Raw genomic sequence first — 22,877 nt, 5'->3', positions numbered from 1 at the left:
TTACTTACTCTCTCCCTTCCCCTCAGTGGGATGTGGAAGAGAATCAGAAAGGTAAGTCGTGGATTCCAGTAAAGAACAGTTTAACAGGTAAAGCAAAAGCTGTGTGCACAGGGAAGACCGAATCAGGAATTCATTCCTAATTCCCACTGTCATGCAGATGTTCAGCCACTACCAGGAGAGCAGGGCTTCATCACATGTAATCATTTTCCATCAGATCAGAAAAAGAATCTGTCCTATTCTGTGAACACACAGTTGTTCTAATTACTGCAAGGAAAGGCCTTACACAAGGCCAGGGAAAGGAAGGGAACTGTCTCTTTCAGCAATATACCGCAGTTAACACTTGGAATTAATTGTCAAACCATGCTTTTGGCACCAGCACTTTTCTGACTCTTAGAAATCCTATAAACATAAATATTTTAATATATACATAGCTATAAAACTGTAGTCACTAGGATAGCATAGGACCCATAATCGATTAAATAGACATACAGATTAGTGAGACATTATGTAATTATTAAATGTTCTTCGACATTAAAGCATAATTTACCAGAGCTCTTGTAAGTGGGATGATTACTGCATCTGTCACATACAAAGAGCTCAGACTCTACTCACTGATAAGAAATACATTTAAGATTTAAATACAAATATCGCTTAGGTTTTTATCTTAAGACTGTGAATTGAAAGCTTCTCAGGTAAACCCAAGGGGCATGTGAATAGATTTTGTTATAAACAGGAGTGACTCATACTCCTCAACCAATGAAGAAGAAGAAAGATACTGATAAGGGATTTTCAGATCTGTGTTGCTGTTCGGTCATGCAAATCTAGAATCAAGATAAAACTGCTGAAGTGACTTCTCAGGTGACTTACGCAGCTGTGCAGTAAGCCATCACGTCTCCTCACAGATGAAAAGCGAACCCTCCAGATGTGCACATCACGCTGAGCATTATCTTTGCTGGCCACCGCAGCTTACAGAATTCCATTTTGAAGGCTTGTACACCATCACCAACTCAGCCTGTTGGTTAGGGGATCTTTCTGCTTGTTTTTTAACACCCCTTAAGAAAGACAAGACTTCATATGCAGTATGTCTGCCTTGAAACAAAGTCTTGCCTATGTTAAGCAAATAAAAAGGATGTGTAGTTACTTGATTATTTCAGCTAAATATCTTCTATCAGTTCTCCTAAGTGACAACAAGTAGTTTTCTTAATTGAAGTGCTCTATCACTATCAGAAAACAGTTTAAATGATAGTGTGTAACAGATAGATCGCATAGATTACATTTCAAGTAATTGACTAGAAATAATTCTGATTCAAATGGAGTCTCACTTCTGAGAAGCGCTATATATCCAGTCTATATACATCCAGCCTGTTACAGTAATGCAAAAAAGCTTTCCCCTATGTAAGAAGCTAAATGAAATCCTTTATGCCAAATGCAAATAGATCCCAGTTATTTTTCAGCCTCAGTGATACCGAACAAAGCCAAGAACTATTTATGCAAGAGAAATAAACGGCCTAACAAATATTCCATTCATTTTTGTTTTTACTAAGCAAAATAACAGGAATATATGGCAACTGAAGACAAAAATCGTGGATTACTTATTGCTTCATTTTGAAGGCATTTTGAAGATTTCCAACTATTTTCTATTATTAAGTGCAATTGGGATACGTACAGTATTTTTTAAACGGGGACAAAAAGCTTAGCTGTGCATTCTCATCTAAAAAGCCAGTTTTAATCAGTTAATAATTAATATTGAAAGAATTCATTGTATTTATAACTTAAAAAGAAAAACAAACAAACAAACAAACAAAAAAAAGGCATTAAATAAGGAGTACCAGTCAATCACCAACATTGTCTGTGTTCCCCCAGAACTCATAGCACAACACTGTCCTGAGAACCAGTAACTCCTTCACCAGGATTTTAGTTTATCATCCAAAAACTCTTGTTACTTTCACCAATCTAAAATGCTGCACAAGTTTTAAGGGCAATTTCAGTTTCCCAGTTCCACAGTCAACAAGCGAGGCTACAAATCATTACATGACTAACGTCGTGTTCAAGAGGAGAAAAGGGTGAAGTACTCCATTTGTCAGAGTAATGTTGATCTTTCCTACATGCTAAGTTCTCCTCCCATATCGTGTGGGAGGAAAATCCTCTATTCTGTAAACACAAAACAGTAACATGGCAATGACAGAATGTTTTACTTTCTTTTATCTCAGTGACCTTTCTCCCATAGAGAAGAGATTGCACCATAACCTATGTCTGTACAAGTAACACGCTCAAAACTTCATGACGTATAACTCTTCTAAAAACTTGAGCTTATAAAAAGTGACCATTCTCCTCTCAGTGCTGCCCTACTGCCAACACTCAAACAAGCTTCGTACATGACTAATAATTAGCTGTTTCTCATTGATTCCTGTACACTACTGTGATTTTGTCGACCCTGCAATAGCCAGTATTCTTAAATTACAATGCAACATTTGAGACAAAATTTAAAAGCAAATATAAGTTGGCATAAAACATGGACTGAAAATTTGTTACCATGCCTGTAATTTCCTTGTGGTTTATCATATAGATCAGGATTTAGATAGGTGCTGGGTTTCCTTTCAAAGGGACAGCAAAAACAAAACAAAAGGGAGGACGGGAAATAGCCACTTCAGCAACTCATGACTATGAATGACATTATGTATATATTTGCATCAGTAAGATGTAGGTAGAAACACCTACATGCTACCTGTGTCCAGGTAGGGAGCCCTCAGTACAAGACGTGGAGCTGTTGGAAAGGGTCCAGAGGAGAGTGACAAAGATGATCAGGGGACTGGAGCACCTCCCCTATGAAGACAGGCTGAGGGAGCTGGGCTTGTTCAGCTTGGAGAAAAGAAGGCTGCGGGGTGACCTCATTGAGGCCTCTCAGTACCTGAAGGGAACCTATATCCAGGAGGGGAGTAAACTCTTCGAAAGGGCTGATAATACCAGGACAAGGGGAAATGGATTCAAGTTGAAAGAGGGAAGATTTAGGTTGGATGTTAGGGGGAAGTTCTTTACTAGGACAGTGGTGACGCACTGGAACAGGCTGCCCAGGGAGGTTGTGGATGCCCCATCCCTGGAGGTGTTCAAGGCCAGGTTGGATGGGGCCCTGGGCAACCTGGTCTAGTAAATGTGGAAGTTTGGTGGCCCTGCCAGGCAGGGGGGTTGGAACTTCATGATCCTTGAGGTCCCTTCCAACCCAGGTCATTCTGTGATTCTGTTACCACTATTTAAGCGATTCCTTTCAAAGAATGTGTTGAATGCAGTCAATGAATATAACGGCCTAGTGATTCTTGATGACAAGTACTCCATTTTTAAACCTCAGAACCAAAAGGGAATTTCCTGTATTGTAAAACATATTTCTGATTGCTCCAGATGAACAAGCCATTTCACGTTGGAGGCCATCAGAGACTTCTTCAGTTGCTTGTACTGCGAAAAAACCATAACCCAGCAGTCGGTAAAGAATTTCATAGAGTCATAGAATCACAAGGTTGGAAAGGACCTATAAAATCATCAAGTCCAACCATCCTCCCTTTACCATACCTACAGCAAACCACTGAACCATATCTCCTAGCTCCCTATCATCAGTATCATAACACACGGAACACTAAAATATCCTCTTTGAGGCAGTTAGGAATGCCATTCTCTCTCAGTATTAGGCCTTTTAAGAACTGTGAGTCGTTGCAGTTCGGAGGAGCACAAAGGTATCTAAACAATGACTAAACCAACAGAACTCTTCGGAACTAGGAGAAAAACTTCTTAATATTATATTAATATTATACATGTTTCAAGACCTCAAATGCTAACGCTAATACTAGCAATTTATTCACCACACGCTCATGAAAATTACAATGCTACGTGAGTCACAAATCCACAAAAACACGGTTTTAAAAATTTTCAATTTTGAAATTTATTTAGAACTCAGGGGTTAAGCGTGGTAATTTTCCAATGTCTGTTAATAGCATACCCATGTCGCTACCAAAGAAATTGCACTAATTCCCTCTGCCCCCCTCCCCATTAGAATTCTGCGGGTTAGTTTTCTTAACAGCCAGTGGTTTTGCAAATAGTGTGTTCTAGGACACTACTGCGTTTCCTGAGTGTTCAAAGCTACTGTATGATACATCAAGCTGAAGGAAAAAACAATGAAATTATCATTCAGAAATAAAACAGGTATTTTTATCTTGCTGCTGGAGCACGGAATCATAAAACGCAACGTATTTCAACAAGAGGTTGTTTTGGAATGCTTAAAACAAATTACTATTTTTTATTGTTATTTTTTTAAAATGACATTATTTTTACTTCTATTTTAAACTAAACAGTCTGAGCTTCAAGTCATTGACCTCAAGACTATTTAAAATGGCTGAAGAACTTAAGCCTCTCAGCCTGAAGCATAGCTGGAACTTCAACATCTACGTCAGTACTTCTTCAGCTTTTAGGGTATATTCCCACCGGCGCTAACAAAAGCAGCATTACAAGATAGTTCTGTTTTGTGTTCTCTTTAGTGCTCTTGAAAATGAGTTACTAATGGCACTGACCATAGTGCTCAGACATAGGATTTCAGACAATCCTCTTGCAATACCCTTCAGCTTTATCATACAAAACCAGTCTAATTATAAACATCCCCATGCTAACCATGATAAATTGTGCCAAAAGTATGTGATGTGAATTAACGTCAGCTCATCTATCAACATGTTGACACACGTCAGCTTGTCTATCAAGCATTGCTGAAGTCCAGAGTAAGTTCATTTGTCAGAACTGAACTCATCCATAGGCAGACTGCGTAGCCTATGCAAGTTACCATTTTTTGTCTGGAAAACATCAGATTGTGTTTATGTTGGCAATCAGGCTTAGACAAGAGTTTCACCCTTACTTAATATATTAATGAAGAGATCCCAGCATCTGTTAGTGAGACTTTTCCATAAAAGGGCACAATCATTTCTTAATCAAAAATGTGAATCAGAGACAGCTGATGGAAATGCTAACTACATTGTTCTTGCATTGCTTTTCATGACACATTCTCATTTACAGATTACTTTGGCAGAAGGGTTCTTCAGGCCGTGACTGAACAAGAAGCAACTTTGTCTCAGTTTTCTTTTTTTTCTCCTTTTTTTGCTTCATGGAAATTTGTTTTAAACTAAGAACCATCTATATAGGCAATTAGAAGCAGGAATTAATAAGAGCTAATGTGCTTCACGCTAGTTTGTGAGTGGCTTGCCAATCCTTTTCCTCTAAAATATCTGTAAAAACATTGGAAATAACTATATTACATTTATTTAAAAAAGCTCCTTAAACATCTTCTTAATGCCCTTTCCATCCAATACAAGGCCTCCACATTTAGGGTCTTTTTCTGTGGATTTAAGGGAGAGGTCAGGGAAGAGGTAAAGACTAGAATAACTGCTATCATTTCAGCTACCATTTGAGAAAACTGGAATGACTGCTAATCTAAAGATTAAATACAGTACATAATCCACCACAACAATGGAAATAAATCATAACTGAAACTATATAGAATCTGTATCTGGCCAAGTGACGGTACATTAAGAACAACTTTATACGTTACACAGAATATACACAGATTAAAAGCCACTGTCAGTATGATCACAGTGTTACTGTACAGACTAGTGACTTGAATATTTGTAATTACTGAAGGAGAAAATTCAGGTTAGAAAGGAAAAATGCATCAAATACACTTCTTCACTTGTCTAAATGATTAAATTAAGAGCCTTAAGCATTCTCCTACGTACTCCGCTTCCAACTTAAATGGAATATTGCTGTCAGTATACAAACCTTAGTGAGGGCACTTCTAATCTAGTTAGTGTAAGTATGCTAAAGGACAGCCACCTTATAAAGGAGATTAAGTTCAGATGTTTAGAAACTTTAGCAATAAGAGAAAGTTAGAAACCCTAAACAACTACTTGTGTTTAACTATAATTACCTTTTAGAGAGCATTAAGCTAAACTCCAGTATTTTATACAGTCACTGTATTAAAAGAAAATTCTACCACACCTAAAGGATAAGGCATAGCCATCTACTAATTGGCATATTTGTTTATTTGTCTCAGTTGTGAAAAGGTCCTTATTTGTGTAAGCAGCAAAACAAATCTCAACTGAATGATTGCTATATGCAAAAGGACTGAAGACAATTGCCTCTGCAGTGAACTTTACAGTTCTCAACAGCACACACGCAACATGCTATCTGAAAAAAGTTACTAACTTAACTACATGTATTAAATACTGAAAAAAGTTTTACATTTTTATTATAATTTATTTTATTTAACAATCTAAGAAGTTTGCAGCCATCAGAAGTTCCAGTGCAATTTCAGGTGCAATTGGGAATTCAGGAATCTCCGTAGAGCTGTTAGTATAGCGGACCTTGTAGGTGAAATACATGCATACTTTGGATAGGACATGGGATGGGATCTCTCTAAAATTCACCTCATTTGTTTCATTTTCTGCAAACTGTCCTGTGGGAAAACAAACAAACAAAAAAAATCAGAATCTCAATTCATCACAAAATGAAACACTTTACTACAATAAATACAACATATTCCAAATAGACTTGCTGGGTTCCATATTCCTAGCTGCTACGTTCTTCAGTGCAAAGCAGGGTGTTTCGCATTCATAACCTTCACAAATAAGAGGCTCCCTTGCATTAGAAAATGTTTGTTCATTTAGGCTGCAACACATTAATATTTGTAATCGGGTTATCTAGAACCACTGCACCAGTAATGTATGAATTACACCAGTCAGTGTAATTCTGATGCTTGCTTTCGAGAGGTTCTCTAAAACTCTACAGTGCTCAGCACTAAAGCTCACAATATCATGTAGAAAAAGAGGTATACATACAAAATTTTAGCTATCTTTCTCGAGAAAAAAATAAGTTTTATATATGTTCCTTATTTTCATATGCACACTCATCAGTTCTGTCTCCTCCCACTACCACTGAATTTCTTGGATGGTGTCTGGCAGATTTGACAGAGGGTTGAAGCCTTAAAGATACACTAACTTGACAAGCTGTGGGAAAAAAAGGCATGTAGGAACAAGAGTAAAACCCTAGTTGTACTGGAGGAAAGGTTACATACTGTAAGGGCTTATCCCTGCTAGATCTGAACGTTTTACCCAAAGCTCAAATCTCAAAACGCAAGTATATTTGAACCTTTCTTTTGTGCCCTCTAAGCACGACACAGAGAATACGAAATCATCCTGTTGTTAGTCCCACAGCCTTCCTCTACTGTTTTCTTTGTCACTGTTTTTCTTATCTCCCAACTTAAAACTTATTAAGCTGAAAGACAATACAAAGCCCTCTAACATATACTCCATATTTATAGGTGACCTAGCAGTATGTAGTCATCTCTAAAGGGATATCATCGTAGGGATCACTTTCATAATAACCACATAGCAGAGCCATTTACTAATGGCTACGTATATTTGTGTAGAAATATCTGAACACACATACTGAAGCCAATCTGCCTTAAAGTCTAAAACAGAAACAGTAGGAAGCAACACAACTGTTAGCATATTGACAGTGCCACAATACTGAAATAGAAAATGCTTACACATCAGTGAAATTATGGCCTGTAGGCAGTAAGAATAATTTTACTTGCAAACTTGTTTATCTTACAAATGTTTATGTAAAACATGCTTAAATGCTGACTTCTTTACAGAGATACTTTTCCAGCCCTCTTTACCTTTTATTTCTTCATATTGTTACAGATCACAGAACAAATTTGGAGCGGGTTTTGTAACTACTCTTCCTGCACACCTCAGAGGCAGATACGGATTGAGTTAGACAATGGATCCTCAATGTATTTTCACGTTCATTTTACAGAATATTAAGCTGAGAATTTTAATTGATTAATTTGCTCAACTATTATTGAGTAATTTGGAAGTATATTCAGGAAATAGATCTTGACGGCAATTCCATTCATCACAATCAAAAAGCGAATTAATGACCATATTTGGATCAGAGGTTGATACAGCCTACTTCTACTTAACTGGCCAAAAGTAATTGTTTGGGACAAGGGTAGAGAAGAAAGAAAACATGCAAGTCAACTTCTCATTCTCTTCTCCACCCTTTCATGCTTCAACGATTAGTTCAAACACTTGAACCAGGAGTAGTCTCACAAACCTAGTAACACGAGGGCTTTCCCTTTGGTTAATTTATCTCTCCTTCAAACTTACACTGAATTGTGCCATTAATCTCAAGTACTCCTTGACATAAAGACTTTGTGAATACTTGAAGTTCAACCACCAAGGTGGCAATGGAGTTAATTGTCTTGAATTTGAAAGCTGCAAGCTTCATATAATGACCACAAGTTCATTTAACAGAGGAAAGTGGTAGTAATAACATCGTAAAATTACTAGCTGTCCACAAACTGACAGAGTCCAATTATATGGTATACAATGCTCCACAGAGGTGGACTGTTCCAATGGAAATGGAATTAGAAATGGTTTGAACAAGTCATTATTTGTTCCACCTTTTGTTCACTATATAACAGAAATTCAAATAGTTCAACTGAGAATGACATGAAGATATTACATCTGCTATACTTACCTGGTCCACTCAACATAGCTTTTATTGTTCCTGATGTTAATGCATGTTCTCTTTTTACAATGAACTCATGGCCATCAGAAGATATTAACTTCACATACATAGCATCTGGGCCCTCACACCCACCATATGTTTTCTCTTCTCCATCTGTGATGGAAAACAACAGCTTCAGTATACAATGACTGATTCCAATTACTAAGAACACAAGCTCCAGTCCTTCCCATGACTACATTCTGCAGATGGAAGAACCACATCAGACCACCAAAAATAAGGTAAATATTTGCACATTTCAAGACTTCTCTGAGGAGTCTGGAGACCTCTTTCTAAGGAGGAATTCTTAGAAAATGCATCTATTTTGATTAATATCTCCCCTCTCTTCATCATCAAATTCTGACGTGATTTCAACAATCTGTGTAGCAAAGAAATTTTCCTTCAGATGATAATTTACTCATTTGAAGAACATCCTACTTCTTCTATTCACAAAAATATTGCCACCTCTGGCATGCCAGTACTTAGAACTTAAAAGTCATCTGAATACGTAACTAATATCTTAAAAATAAAGACTACAAGAGAAAAAATGCTTTCTGAAGCACAGTAGAAATGAAAGCAATCAAAGCAAGTATGTCTCTGCTGGAAAACTGAAACTGAATTAATTCCTTGCTCACTGGCCAGTCAGACTAAGAAAATTAGTGCATACTCATGTTGTGACTTTGGTGAGAAATCACAAAAACCCAGTAGGTTTGTGAAGTGACCCCATAATGGTTTTGACTATGCTTTTCCTGTCTCTCTTCCCCCTCTTTTGTCTTACTGTGTACCTGCCTATCTGTTTTGACAACATGCTCTTTGGGGAAGGAATCACTGAAGGTTGGACTACATGATCTTGTAGGTCCTTTCCAACCTTTCCATTCTGTGATTCTATGACTATTCTGTACCCACATCATGATCAGAACCAAGATGACTCTGGAGTTGGTCTTCATGCATTCCTGTAAACTGTAATATAGATCATAAATTTAAACCTTTCTTCCCCTTTTGTTTAAAGCGCAAAGAAAATCCCAACTCAATAAATATACAGTTTCTATCATATTCAGATTGGAAAGTTAATGTCATATTTCAAATACTGCATGGAGTACAGAACCAATACGTTAAGTATTGCTTTGGTTCTATTAGAAATTAATACTTGAAATTGATACCGCACCTAAGATTTAATTTTCAGGATAGTATTAATTTTGGAAGTAAGGTAAAACTGGAAGTCTTCAAAGTTCTAACAGCTTGGAAAATTAGATGATACTTATATGCTTCTAGAAAAGTAATCCACTGCCAGTATTTCATGACTGCATGCAAGAGTACGGAGATAAAACAAACTACAAAACTTGATATCTGCAGTTTTTGTTGTTTTTATTTCTAACAAAACAAAAAAAATATAAACTACATTAACTGTAATGTATTATCTTTCACTGTATCTGGTGCTATAGCAAAGACTATATTCTCCTCATCAATTAAGTTGTTTGGTGAATTTGAAATAAAAATAGAATTACTATATAGTTAGTTACTGACAATTTCAGTAATTTGCCATCAGTGCCATAGATAATAAAATACTTTCAGAAGAAGCATAGCGAGCACCAGAATCTTTCCAATCTTGTTTCATTAACCATCATTTGTAGTGAGACAGGTTTGATTAGCCAAGTTTCACACACACACACACACACACACAGAGTAATTTAACTGTCAGTCCTTATTATGATCTCTTAGCCAGAACTGAACAGATTGATCTTAGCAAACAATGAGAAATATGAGAAATTTCAGCTGGTATATAGGGAAATTTTCTTGTCCCCTAACTAAAACTTTTGTGCGGTAAAACATAAAGGCATCCTACTTTAGCACATACATTTTCATCATTTGGTATACTAAGGATAAATTGCATTTCACTGTTAGACAGAGAGTTATCTCAATAAACAAACATTCACACACACCAAAACATCCTCTAAAAAGTACATTAGCAGGAAGTTCCACAAAGTTTTCAGGCTACAATAAAAAACAACACACACACACACACACACACACACACAAAGCTACAAGATCAACACTTAAGAGTCTTATAGGCCAACCCCTCTTAACAATTAAAGAGCTAAAATGTTTCATGTGACAAACAGCAATGAATATCTAAGAAAAATTCACTTACCCATTCTCTTCTTATATAAAAATTATTTCTTTTCAACCACAGCTTTTGCAATAGGAGCGTCTGAAAATACAAGAGGCAACGTTTTTAGTCGCTAATACAGTTTCTTAAGTCAGCACTAGTTATTAACTTTTACATTATTATAATGGCTATTAAAAAGAATATGATGACACAAAGCGTGCAGTGTCATGAACACTAAACACTGTTTTGAAACCTGGTGTTTCTTGGTTTGGGTTGGCTTTTGTTGTTGTTCTTTGCCATATATATCCCCACCAGCTTACCAAATTCTAGAATCTCCAAATTGTAGTTTTGCTAAGAAAATGTTTCCTTCTAGTTTTTAAAAGCCCTTGATGATCAAGCCAAAGTTATTTCAGGAGCTTGTTACACTTGTATTACCACAGACACCACCCACACAGTTGTAGCAGGGAGATAAAGAAAGCAAGTTCTATCACAGCGCAGAAGGCACTGAAGAGAATAAACAGTGTGTCTACAGAAGAAAAGTCAGACAACAGTTCAGTATACTGTGAATACAGGAGGGGTTGTTGCATCATAAGGGTGTCCTGGTGTTCACCGGACACCTCAACAAATTGGAGAAGAGCAAACAGGAATCCTACAAAGTTCAACAGCAAATGCACCTTTGGAAGAATTACACTATGCAACAGTACTGACTTGAGGCCAACCAGTGTCTCAGTCAGAATGAGATCCAAGGGTGCTGGTAGAGAAGCTGTGGGATTGCAAGAACACATGCCAGCAATGTGCCCTTACAGCAAAGAAGGGCAAGACCGTCCCAGACTAATCGAGGAGGAGTGCTGCCAGCACACTGAGTGAAGGCATCCTTCCTTTCTACTCAGCCCTGGTGGGATACATCTGTAGTCCAGGTCTGGGCTCCTCAGTACAAAACACACTGAAATGCAACCTGGGTTGGAGCATCTGCCAGTCACAGAAAGACTGAACAGAGCTGGGGAATTTAGGCTGGAGAAGAGAAGGCTCAACGAACAATCTGATCAGTGTGCATTAAATACCTGGCCCTCCAAGCTGCCCTTCCTAGATGATTGAGAGTTCGTGACACATACATCAATGTCATTTGATAATTAGGAGGTAATCTACTCCAGATATTTAATGTAGGTATTCACATGGTAAGTTAACCAGGAATTTCACTGCTTCTAAGCTGACACACAGCTTGCTGCAGATGTTATTTGTCATGAAAACAATTCGAAAGGATTATAGAAATGAAAGCACTTGTTTGCATAACAAATCCAGTATTTTTAGATTCAACGTGCATTTCTCTATATTGAACTGCATCTCTGCTGTAGCAAAGAAAACTAGGAAAGAGAAATTCCACCCACCTGCTGTCCTAGAATTCCTTTCGTGTCTACAGCTACTCTCCAAACATTAACCCAGCACAAATCAATGACGCACTGTTGCGTGCCCAAAGGTTCAGCAAAACATGACAAGTGACTCTGGGTAGTTATTCAGCAGAAACCTGGGGGCTGGGGCAGCACAAAGTCTCTTAAGAATTCTGATAATTCATTTAATTGCTATGAAAAGCAATGAGCAAACAAGCAGACCCATGAGCTGCCATTACTCACTATTGAGAAGGATCCCAAGGAGGCGTGAAAAAGCAGAAGAGACTGTTCCCCTCATCTCCACAAAAGAAAAGGAAGCAAGTTGACTTGGAGGAGGTTTTACAGAGATTCCTGAGCAAAGTCAAGAGATTCAGATCTCTGAAAGCTGCAGCTTCTTGCTATTGCAGACAGCTTGACTTCTCAATAGTACTTCAGTGCTGAGTGTTGATTTCTTCTGTCTCCCTTTTTTCATAACCATTTCAGGCAAGGAAGTATGAAATAATCCCAATGGTTGCTCGAGATCTCACAATAAGTCACTTTCAGTATAATTAACCATTCATGACTAGTTTTTAAACATGGAGCAAAAAGCATTTTCTGCCTACTTTGCCGCTCTATTTGAAATGTATACCAACTTCACAGAAATACCTTATTTTTCCTTTCTCACTGGTGTACTTCAAGTCTTCTTCCATTAAAGCTGGGGAACTGAAATAATGTCTGCACCAAAATATTAGAGCGGTTGCAAAAAGAACCACAGTGAACATTTTAATAATGTCAAACTGAATGTGTTATTTAATGATTAAGGAGGAAAAAAAACCAAAACAGTTATTAGCACCCAAAGTGTAATAAAACAAAATCAGAAATGGCAGTCAACTGTATGAAATATAAAGAAAAACAGGATACAAATGCAGTAAGGATCAGTATGCCAAAGTAACCTAACATGTAAGAAGTGAATCTGTTATTTCCTTGATAACAAGAAAGGAAGGCAAACTAGATGGAGTCTAGACAAGGCAAATCACCTGGTGTTAAAAAAGTGTGATATGAGCACAATTGTCTAACAGAATAAAGTAAGATGATGCAATTGTTCACCAACTGGACTGAAAAGGACTACTAAGCTACTAAGGAAATGTGACAAAAGGGCAACAGATTATCACACAAAGAAGTGACTCATTCATCTTGAAAAATGGCACATAAAATGAAGTTGTATGAAACTCTATTATCTTCTTTGAAGAGAAGTCTCCATGGGGAGCTTAAAGTGGCCTTTCAGTACCAGAAGGGGCCTACAGGAAAGCTGGGGAGGGTCTTTTTATAAGGACATGTAGCAAGAGGACAAGGAGAAATGGTTTTAAATTCAAAGAGGGTAGAGTTAGAATAGCTATCAGGAAGAATTTCTTTACTGTGAGAGTGGAGAGACACTGGAACATGTTGTCCAGTGAGGTTGTAGATTCTCCCTCCCTAGACGCATTCAAGACCAGGTTGGATGGGGTTCCAGATCCCTCACAGCTTTGCTGCCCTTTTCTGGATGCTCTGTAGGGCCTCAATGTCTTTCTTGTGGTAAGGGGCCCAAAACTCAACAGGGCAGTTGAAGTATGGGCTCACCAGATCTGAGTACAGTGGGACAGTCACCTCCCTGCTTCTGCTGGCGATACAGTTTCTTATACAAGCCAGGATGCCATTGATCTTCTTGGTTACCTGGGCAGAAGTAGTTCAAATTGGAAACACTACAGAAAGGAGCTACTGACATGACCAAAAAGCCTGCTGTATAACAAAAAAAACTAGAAAATCTTGCTTGTTCAGATTAGCAAAATAAAGATGAATACAGTTCATCAAAAGGATAAGCAAAGAGGGAAAAGCGTGCCAAGATTATTCCTTAGTTTAAGTCCAATTGTTGAACATAACAGTATTAACAAAGAATAAAATGTGTATTGCTAATACAGAACAAAAGTAACATAGTAGTGCTAAAAACAGAAGACTCTGGAAGCCCACCTACTTTTAAGAAAGTAACATCATACATCCCCACTATATTCACCTTGGAAGCAAGGTACGGAACTTGGTTCCACTTCATCTATTCTGACATAACAATGTGTAATAATAAATAAATAAATAAAGTGATAATTGTGACTAAGAGTAGTTGTATAGATTTTCTTCTGACAAAATACTGACAGTAAAGAACATAAAAGGATCACAGGATCAATGCAGTAAAAGAGACGAGCTTAAGAAAATAGGAAATTTGGAACTAAGAAACTCTTAGCAAGTACTGGTTCCTCTTCTGGATCAAGAAGTGTCATGTGTGTCATGATACATTATGAAGATCTGAACATTTCAACATGATTGTTTTGTGAAAAGCATCTTCCTTCCAACAACTGCACCCAAGTTATCTGAGATATTATTAACGTGATCTTGCACGAGCCACAGCTTGTTTTCTTCAGTCAACTCCCTTCCTGGTTCATGAGCTTACACAAGAGTTAGTGGAAGCAGTAACACCTCTACACCTTGAGATAGAATATAAGTATCATAAGCCACCATAATTGTCAACAGAAAGCAAATTGTCCCGTTCCTGTGTTTAAATACGTTACTCTCCTCACAACCCCAAGAAGAAACAGTATGGTACAGTGAGTTTACTTTTGATTTTTGTTTCTCTTGAGCATCAAACGTAAGAAAAAAAGCCCACAATCCCTTTCCTAACTTAGGGCCAAAACTGCATGCTCGTCAACCAACACACCCAGCATTTTCACAACATCACTTCCTTCTACACCTTCTAAGCCTAGAAGGCTAAAATATGGTTGATGGGCCTATGTTAATTTAACTGAACACACACAACTGCTGTACACATTCCAGAACGTCATCTTTTTAGTCCAGTTAGCACAAGAAACTTAAATCTATGCAAACATTTGCAAGCACTCAGATTCTTTGTTCCCACAGAAAAATGTCTGAAACTCAGATTCTGGTGTAGGGCAACTCAAAAGGCTTCCAATTCATTAGCTGTGCAGTACAGGCACACACACGTCTTTTGTACGCTTCAGTTGGTGACATTTTTGTGTTCTGTGAGATCAACTTTATGGAAAACGTGGGGCAAATAACAAAAATGCCTTCACAATTCCTGGGTTTGTTGAGAAGTCAAATGTTGAATTTTCTGAGTGTCATTTGGAAATCCCAAAGAGTTTTTCAGTAAAGAAAGACCATTGTGTGCACAAATCAATAGTGTCTTACTGTTTAATTCCAAACTATAGTCCTAATGTAGATCCTAAAGAGAAGCTTGTTTAAAAATACCACTCTTCAGTTTAGTATTCGCTGTTTAGGGAACACAAAAAAAAATTAATGTAAATATGGATTGAAACATATTCGGAAAAACCATCAGGGAAAACTGATTTAGCAAGTTTGCCAGATCGGCTGATTTACTAGGAAGGTAAGCTAAAGCTGAATGCGACTTCAGACAAACAGGTGAGAATAGGATGCCACATATGGAGTCTCAAAGGCCTCGCTTTATTTAAGGTATTCTTTTTTCTTAGGAAACTTTCTTTTCCAGTAATTCTCAAGAGAAAAAAAAAAACAAACAGAAAAACAAGTGTCACAGTTTTCTCCCTAATATACAGGAAAAGCCTTGGTTACTTTCTATCTCTAGCTGGTAGAGGGAATAAAGCTGCTCGCACATTCCAAATTATTAATACAGCATCAACTTCTGTTCTCTCATCACACAGAATCACAGAAATTTTCAGGTTGGAAAAGACCTAGAAGATCATCTAGTCCAACCATTACCAATACTTCCCAGCTAAACCATATCACTCAACACAACATCCAAATGTTTCTTGAACACTCCCATGGTCGGTGACTCTACCACCTCCCTGGGCAGTGCATTCCAATGCCTGACTACCCTTTCTGAGAAGAAATACTTCCTAATGTCCAGCCTGAACCTCCCCTGTCGCAGCTTGAAACCATTCCCTCTAGTTCTATCACTGTCTACACGAGAGAAAAGGCCAACCCCCAGCTCACCACAACCTCCCTTCAGGAAGTTATAGAGAGCTATAAGGTCTCCCCTGAGCCTCCTCTTCTCCAGGCTGAACAATCCCAGTTCCCTCAGCCGCTCCTCATAAGGCCTGTCCCTCAGAAACATTCATCAGAAACTACAATTATACAAACTACCCCACACCAATGGTAACTACATGCTGAGCCTTTCCATATGCAAGCAAACATAAAAATCCTATATATAAATTCTTTTATTTTACTCTGTTTAAATATATATATATTTCTAGGACAAAATGTAGGGCATACAGAGAGAATTCCAGTATTAGCTCCTCACATTAAGACTATAAGAAATCAGTCCATCACCATTTCAGTACGAGGAAGAAAAAACAGATTTTTCTCTGTTGTAAAGAAATGCCAGAAGTGATTAAAGCTTCTAAAGATCACGTATCTGAAATCTCTCAGTGTCGATGGCAAATCTCAGGGAAAAAAAAATTATTTACACGCTAAATAGCTGATCTCAAGATGAATGACAGAAAAACACTTCTCCCTTTCTAAGGACCCTTTCAGTTAATAAATAGCACTTCACTCCCAATTATGCTTTTGTTCTTAGCATAGCAAAAGGAAGAAACTTGATTACGGAAGGGAATGCTCATAAATACAGGCACAAAGCTGTTCTTATCCTAAAGGACTGCAAGATGTATATATATCTACATTCCAAACTGAAGTTCTGCAGCAGCAAAACCAGAGCAAACCCAAGTAAACAGCAAACCTACGACTCCATCTCCCTAAAGCGCGATGCTCGTATCCCAATCCACAATATTAATCACCTTTAGAGTCCCTTCAAACAATACTACATGTTATAGGTCACACTGGCCCTGCCTGCTAGTGCCACACTTTTCACACACGTACCTAAAGCCATCAATAACTTATCAAAGCTCGTGGCCGCTCGTGGTCACTAAAACAACGTCTGCCTTTAAGGAGCACGGGCTGCTCAGAAGCGTGTTTCCTTTGCTACACGTCAGCCAGTCTATCGCTCTTCCCCATCGGTCCCGTGTTGCTTACATTCACCGACCACTACAGCCAAAGCACTTCAACCAGCACATCGCGCCTTGGCACGACAACCCCAGAGGACGCATCCTAAATTCTTTCGGCCTTAGTTACTGTCCTTTCTTTAGGGCACGGCGTGGGAAGAGGGCGGGCGTCATTTGTAGCGGAAAAAAAGTTTAGGAGCGGATTTAATTCCAGCAGCTTTCTGGAAAGCCCCTTTCCCGGCGGCGCGTGGAATTCGGGGAGACTTTAACAGCGAGCAGAACCGCGCTCTTCGCTCCCAGCCCGCTCCCAGCAGTAGAACCCCAGGCTGGCCGTGAACCCCTGCGTACCTCCCACACCACGCACGCACGCACCCCCACCAGCTCCCTACACGCCCCAGGCCTCTCCTCTCAGCGCTCCGGGCCCTCCGCCCCCAGCAGCGAGGCTCGCCGCCCTCCCGCGGGCAGACCCCGGGGATCCCTTTGTGCCGGCCGTGGCGAGGCCTCTCCAGCCACTCACCCGTCGGTGCCGCTCCCTCCGCCCCGCTCGCAGGGCCCCCGCCGGATCGGGCCAGCTGCCTCCCAAGCGCTTCCGCTGGGTCACGGCACACTTCCGGCCCCCCGCGCCCTGCCCTTGGAAGGCGTGAGAGCGCCCAGCTCCCGGCGTGCTGCGCGGCAGGAGCGGGGCATGCCGGGAACTGTAGTTTATGGGGCGGAGAGGCGTTGTCCGCCATGTTAGAATAGCTGCCCACGAAGGTGCCGGGATGAGCCCGGCCGCTCGTCCCTGGCGGTACCGCCACGTTTGTCCGTGCGCTTTGCAGCCTCCAAACACCGCCGTTCCGTTCGGGTCAGAGCGGAGTCGCGTGCAGAGAGGCTCGTAAAGCGCAGCCAGGGCACTTTGCGGGGAAGGGTTCCTGCATAGCACAACATAACACAAAAAAAGCCCGTTTCACGCCGCTTTGCCATTCCCGGCACATTCCCATGGCGTAACCTCAGCCGCAGCCCCGGGCTCAGTCACACCGCTATGTTAGAGCCCGGCCCTTCCTGCGGCGGAACCAAAGCTTGGGGCTGCGTGGCGGCGGCGGAGGCTGCGGTGGTGCGCCAGGTGCAGCGCTCCGTTCTCGTTCCGTTCTCCACGTGCCTCGCTGCGGGACGAGCCGTGGCTGCCATGCTGCTCCGCGCCGCCGGCTGCTGGCGGGCCGCCGCATCCCGGCCCGGCCCCGTCTGCCTGCGGGGTGCGGCGCACCGTGGGCTCCCGCTTGCCAGCCGCCCTTTGGGCCTGCCCCTGTCTCGGCCTGCTGGGGGACGGTGGCTGCGGAGCGGCTGCGGGGCGCTCCCCGAGGTGCGCTGTGAGGGAAAGGGGCTCGAGTGGGGGAGGCCGGGTTGGCGTATTTGGTTATAGGGGGAAAAAACTCTTCGCTGAAGGGGCCATGAAGCGTTAGAACAGGCTGCCGAGGGAAGCAGTCGCTGTCCCTGGAGGCGTTGAAGGATGTGTAGATGTGGTGCTTAGGGGTGTGGTTTAGTAGCAGTGTGAGGTTAACAATTGGGCTTGATGAACTTTAGAGGGCTTCCAATCTAAGTGATCCGGTAGCATATAACTTAACCTTAATGGTTAATTCAGGTAGCTTGGAATAAGTTCAGGGCACAGAGAATCTTCTTGTGCCAGAGGTTTGGTCTGGGTATTAGGGAAAGCTTCTCAGGAAGAGTGGTGAGGTATTGGAACAGGATGCCTAGGGAGCACCCCGGAGGTGCTCAAGAAATGTGGAACTGAGGGACATGAGTTAGTGGGCATGGTGGGGGTGGGTTGATGGTTGGACTAGATGATCTTAGAGGTCTTTTCCAGCCTTAATGCTTCAGTTCTGTGATTCTCTGAAGTGCTGATAGGTACTGGTGTTGCTTTCATCTTCCAGGTTGCATCTTTTCAAGGGGTAGCAGTTCGCAGCCTCAGCACATCTGCCCCTTCTGACCACCCAGAACATGGAAGATTGGTTTATAAAGGAAACTTAGCAAAAGCAGTGTTAGGTGTGTAACTTGAAGGGATCTTTATTGCTTCTTTTATATGTGTGTATGTATATATGCATATATATCTAACATTTAAACAATTAATGCAACATTAAGAAAGCAGATGTTCTCTCCAACTCTGCTAAAACCTCAAATGTTTGGACAGGAAAAAAAAAAAGTATTTTGCTGTGTCTTTACTTCTGTGGCATGTAACGATTAATGTTAACAATATTTCTGTTTCAGTTAATTTTAGGTCTGCAGGGAGTTCTGAAACTACAATACGACTGTAATCCCTCAGCCTGCTTCTGTTTCTCTTGCAGCCTTTCGATTATCCAACACTGACCAGCTGTAACTAATATTTGTGTTCTGTATGGTTTTGAATGTCACTAAAATGACAAGAAGTGCTGTCTATAATGAGACTTTGGTTGATGTCTCTTTGACCTGTTAATGTTCTGAAGACTTAGCAAGCAGTAGTTCACTGAATGTTTTCTAATAGCCTTTTTTGAGTTGAAGGGGGAAGCGTGCCCTGGTATCTTTAATTTTCACAGCATCTTTAGGCTACTGGTTCTCATTGTGTCTCAAGGATGGTGGGTGATTGATATCAGCAGCTGCTGTCTTTCAGTCTGTATGAAAGATGGCTGCAGAATGCTTGTGAATGTAGTATAACCTACATTTTTCAAATTAAACACAGTGTGGGACCAAGCAAACTTTTCTCTTTAATGCACACTGAATGTTTAATGTGGTTGTTGATGAAGAGAGAAGTACCCAGTCATATCGTTAATGATTATTCCTGTGTGTGAAGTGAAAAATGCATACATTTGTATAATTGCATGATAGCAGAGTTCATCACAGAAATAAAGTCAGCTACTAGCTTTGATTAAACCCAGCGTGAATATAACAAACCATGAGAGTGGCAGGAAGAGAGGACTGGACCTCCTGGTACTTATTAATGACTGCTTCTATTTGAGAGTGTTTTTAAAAAGGCTTTTCAATAGTAACTCATTCAAGTAATGACAAAAATTTGCAGTAGCAGAACACAGGTAATTACAGAGACCATTTTACTTATAAGTATTAACCTTATTTTTGTTTTTGTTCTATGTAGGTGTGAGATTTTTCTCTTACTCCACCAGCATATTCAACCTGTTCATGGCACCCTACCTCATACTGAAAACCGGTATTGGATCTGACAGCCTGCTTCTACAAGCTGCATTTTATGGGTTGATAGGGTTTTTTACATTCGTTACTCCAGTTACTTTGCATATCCTTACAAAGGGCTATGTAATTCGACTCTATTATAAAGAGGAAATGGACACATACACAGCTATTACGTACAATGCAATCTTGGCAGAAAAAGCAACTGTCTTCCGTCAGAAAGATGTAAAGATTCCAGACATCACCAAGATGTTTACAACATTTTATGCTAAAACTAAATCAATGCTTGTTAATCCAACTCTTTTCCCGGATCCTCAGGATTACAACCGTCTCATGGGCTATGACAAAGCCTTTTGTTTTGATTTCGAGGTGAAAGAGAAAGACAGTGAAAGTAAATAATTTAGAGGAAAGAAATGTCACTTAATGTTCATTGTGCACTACTGCAAATGCGAAAGAATGTTAAACTGTATTGCGGTTTTCAAAGTATCAGGTAATATTGGAGTTTCATAAGTTTTGGAATGTACTCATTTTTTTTAAGCCTGTAAAAAGACATGTAGAGCTTCTTCAGAGTTAACAGCACAAAATACACTGAAAGTGCTTCTGTTTTTCTTGTGCTTGTTCTTGGTTTATTTTTTATTATCAACTGACCTGGAGAACTGTAGCATGCATGGACTGTTCTGCACACTCACCATCTCTGCTTTAAAAGGAACTATTCATATAAAAAAAAATCTGGAATGTTCATTACCTGCCAAGCACATTGATAAGTTTTTAAGATTAGAGAGAAACTGTACTTAACACAGAAAGGTCGGGCTCTTTAATGGACACTACTTTTCATCCCATGAGCGTAGGGTTGGCCTTCGCTTCAAAAGACAGGCATGTATTACTGCTAACTCCTCTTGTAGCCTCCTTTTAGAGGTCTGTGGGTCTCTGGAAATGATGGAAAGAATAGCTGGGTCACAGCAATCACTATTCACAGCTACTTAAATGGTTTTCTGAGATGGAATCACACTCACAAGCAGCTCCATTCCCAAAGATGGAAAAGAAGTAGGGTCTGTGCTGTGAAAATCTTGCTAAGACAAATATTTGTACTGATTTGAAGTACAAGCATCTAGTGGTATAAATGGATTTGCGGTTGGACTTGATGATCTTCAAGGTCTTTTCCAACCTGAGTAATTCTATGATTCTATGATTCTTTTGGCATTTATGAAAGCCAGGGAAACAAAAGGGAATCTCTTGCAGAATACTGTTTAGAGCTTGTGCCTTTAAAAATATACGTCTTGATTTTTAACTCTGCAAAGGAAGTAGTTCAAGTGAAGAGTATAAGATCTTCTCATGTCACTAGGTTGTTTAAATTAGTTCTGCACTCAACATGTGGAAGTTGGGTTTAAGTGTTTTTGAATCAAGCAGAGGTTTGTCACATAAACTGATGGATCCTTGTGTACAAGTAATGAAGGACCTGAACATTTTGGGGCTTAAAAATTGCTGAATTAAAAAAGAATATGTGCAGAATTCAAATTGATTCTTTCATATTAGCAGCTTTACTTTGAAAAGCCTGATCTATCTCTGTTAGGCCAGTATCACTAGATAAGTAAGCAGTGATATATTTTTGTATGTTTAATGCATTATACTGAAGGCAGGAGGCCAGTAATAAGAAATTCTAATCACATGATTATGGTACTTGTTGAAGTCATGTTTTACACCAAATTAAACATTTGTACGTTGTTTTCATGTCAGATGTGTTAATTCCTGCTTGTGCTCATGTGTAAAGTTAACTTCATCTTTGAATGCCAAACAGAGGAAGAACAAGAGGTAGTTTGGAAGAGTCAATAAAAGGAAGGCCCCAACTTGGTGTTTATGTGCTTCTTGAGCAGTACCAAAATCCTCAGCCTTTTCTTCTGAATGCAAAGAATTTTTACTGTTGAAATTTGGAATTTTGCTGGATAAGAATTGAAGCAACAATAGGAAGAGATTTTCATCCAAGTGGTTACGTTTCTCAAAAAATAAACAAACAAACAAACCCAAGGAGATATCATCCCTAGTACTTCTTTATCTCCTGACTGTGAAATGCAAGGTAAGTTAGTAATGGCTTTCTGACACATAGATGATTTAAAAATTAAGTAAATAAATAAGAAAGAAGCCCAGTTTTTTCCCAGAAGTACGTCATAATTGTGGCCACGATGTGGTCTCAGAAAAGTATTTTATACTTCCAATGTGCACCTTGAAAATAATGGTAATCACATAACTTTATTTGAATGGTACTTTAATACAGATTTGCAATCTTATTAAAATGTGAGAACAGTTTTTGCTTTCCAGCACTGGGGAAGATGAAATTTACTAGAGATGTACAATATTCCAGTGAGTCAACAATTTATTTACTCCAAGATTGGCAAACTCTAAGTTCAGGAAACAAGCTCTGTTTCTTCATAGACATTGTTATGGATACCAAATAAAAATGGTTTTGTCGCATTTCCTGTTGACATCTGACCATCCTTGTTTGTAATTCCAGGATTCTCAGATCTGGCTTCTTTTGAATGTAGGTGTCTGATTTAGATCCCTGGAACTTGTTGAGATCAGAACAAATTAGTACTCAAGCAATGGTATCTTGTTCTTTATGTTAGAATTAAAACAAACAAAAAAATGGAAATG

At 39.6% G+C, this 22,877-nt stretch overlaps 2 protein-coding genes across 2 annotated transcripts; one reads left to right on the top strand and one right to left on the bottom strand.

The window, feature by feature from the left end:
* Positions 1-3,907: 3,907 nt before the first annotated feature.
* ELOC (elongin C) lies at positions 3,908-17,726 on the bottom strand. The gene is made up of 4 exons (XM_072330099.1): positions 17,599-17,726; positions 10,748-10,807; positions 8,572-8,715; positions 3,908-6,481 (listed from the first exon to the last, which is right to left on the bottom strand). Exons 2-4 carry the CDS (start codon positions 10,749-10,751, stop codon positions 6,291-6,293), a joined length of 339 nt encoding a protein of 112 aa, XP_072186200.1. The 5' UTR covers positions 10,752-10,807; positions 17,599-17,726; the 3' UTR covers positions 3,908-6,290.
* A 414-nt stretch (positions 17,727-18,140) lies between these two features.
* On the top strand, positions 18,141-22,073 carry TMEM70 (transmembrane protein 70). Its single transcript, XM_072328771.1, has 3 exons — positions 18,141-18,420; positions 18,989-19,100; positions 20,182-22,073. Exons 1-3 carry the CDS (start codon positions 18,247-18,249, stop codon positions 20,628-20,630), a joined length of 735 nt encoding a protein of 244 aa, XP_072184872.1. The 5' UTR covers positions 18,141-18,246; the 3' UTR covers positions 20,631-22,073.
* The last annotated feature ends 804 nt before the right edge of the window (positions 22,074-22,877 follow it).

This window comes from Excalfactoria chinensis, chromosome 2 (assembly GCF_039878825.1).
Source record: "Excalfactoria chinensis isolate bCotChi1 chromosome 2, bCotChi1.hap2, whole genome shotgun sequence".
NCBI classification, from domain to species: domain Eukaryota; kingdom Metazoa; phylum Chordata; class Aves; order Galliformes; family Phasianidae; genus Excalfactoria; species Excalfactoria chinensis.
This window is presented reverse-complemented; position numbering and strand designations above follow the sequence as displayed.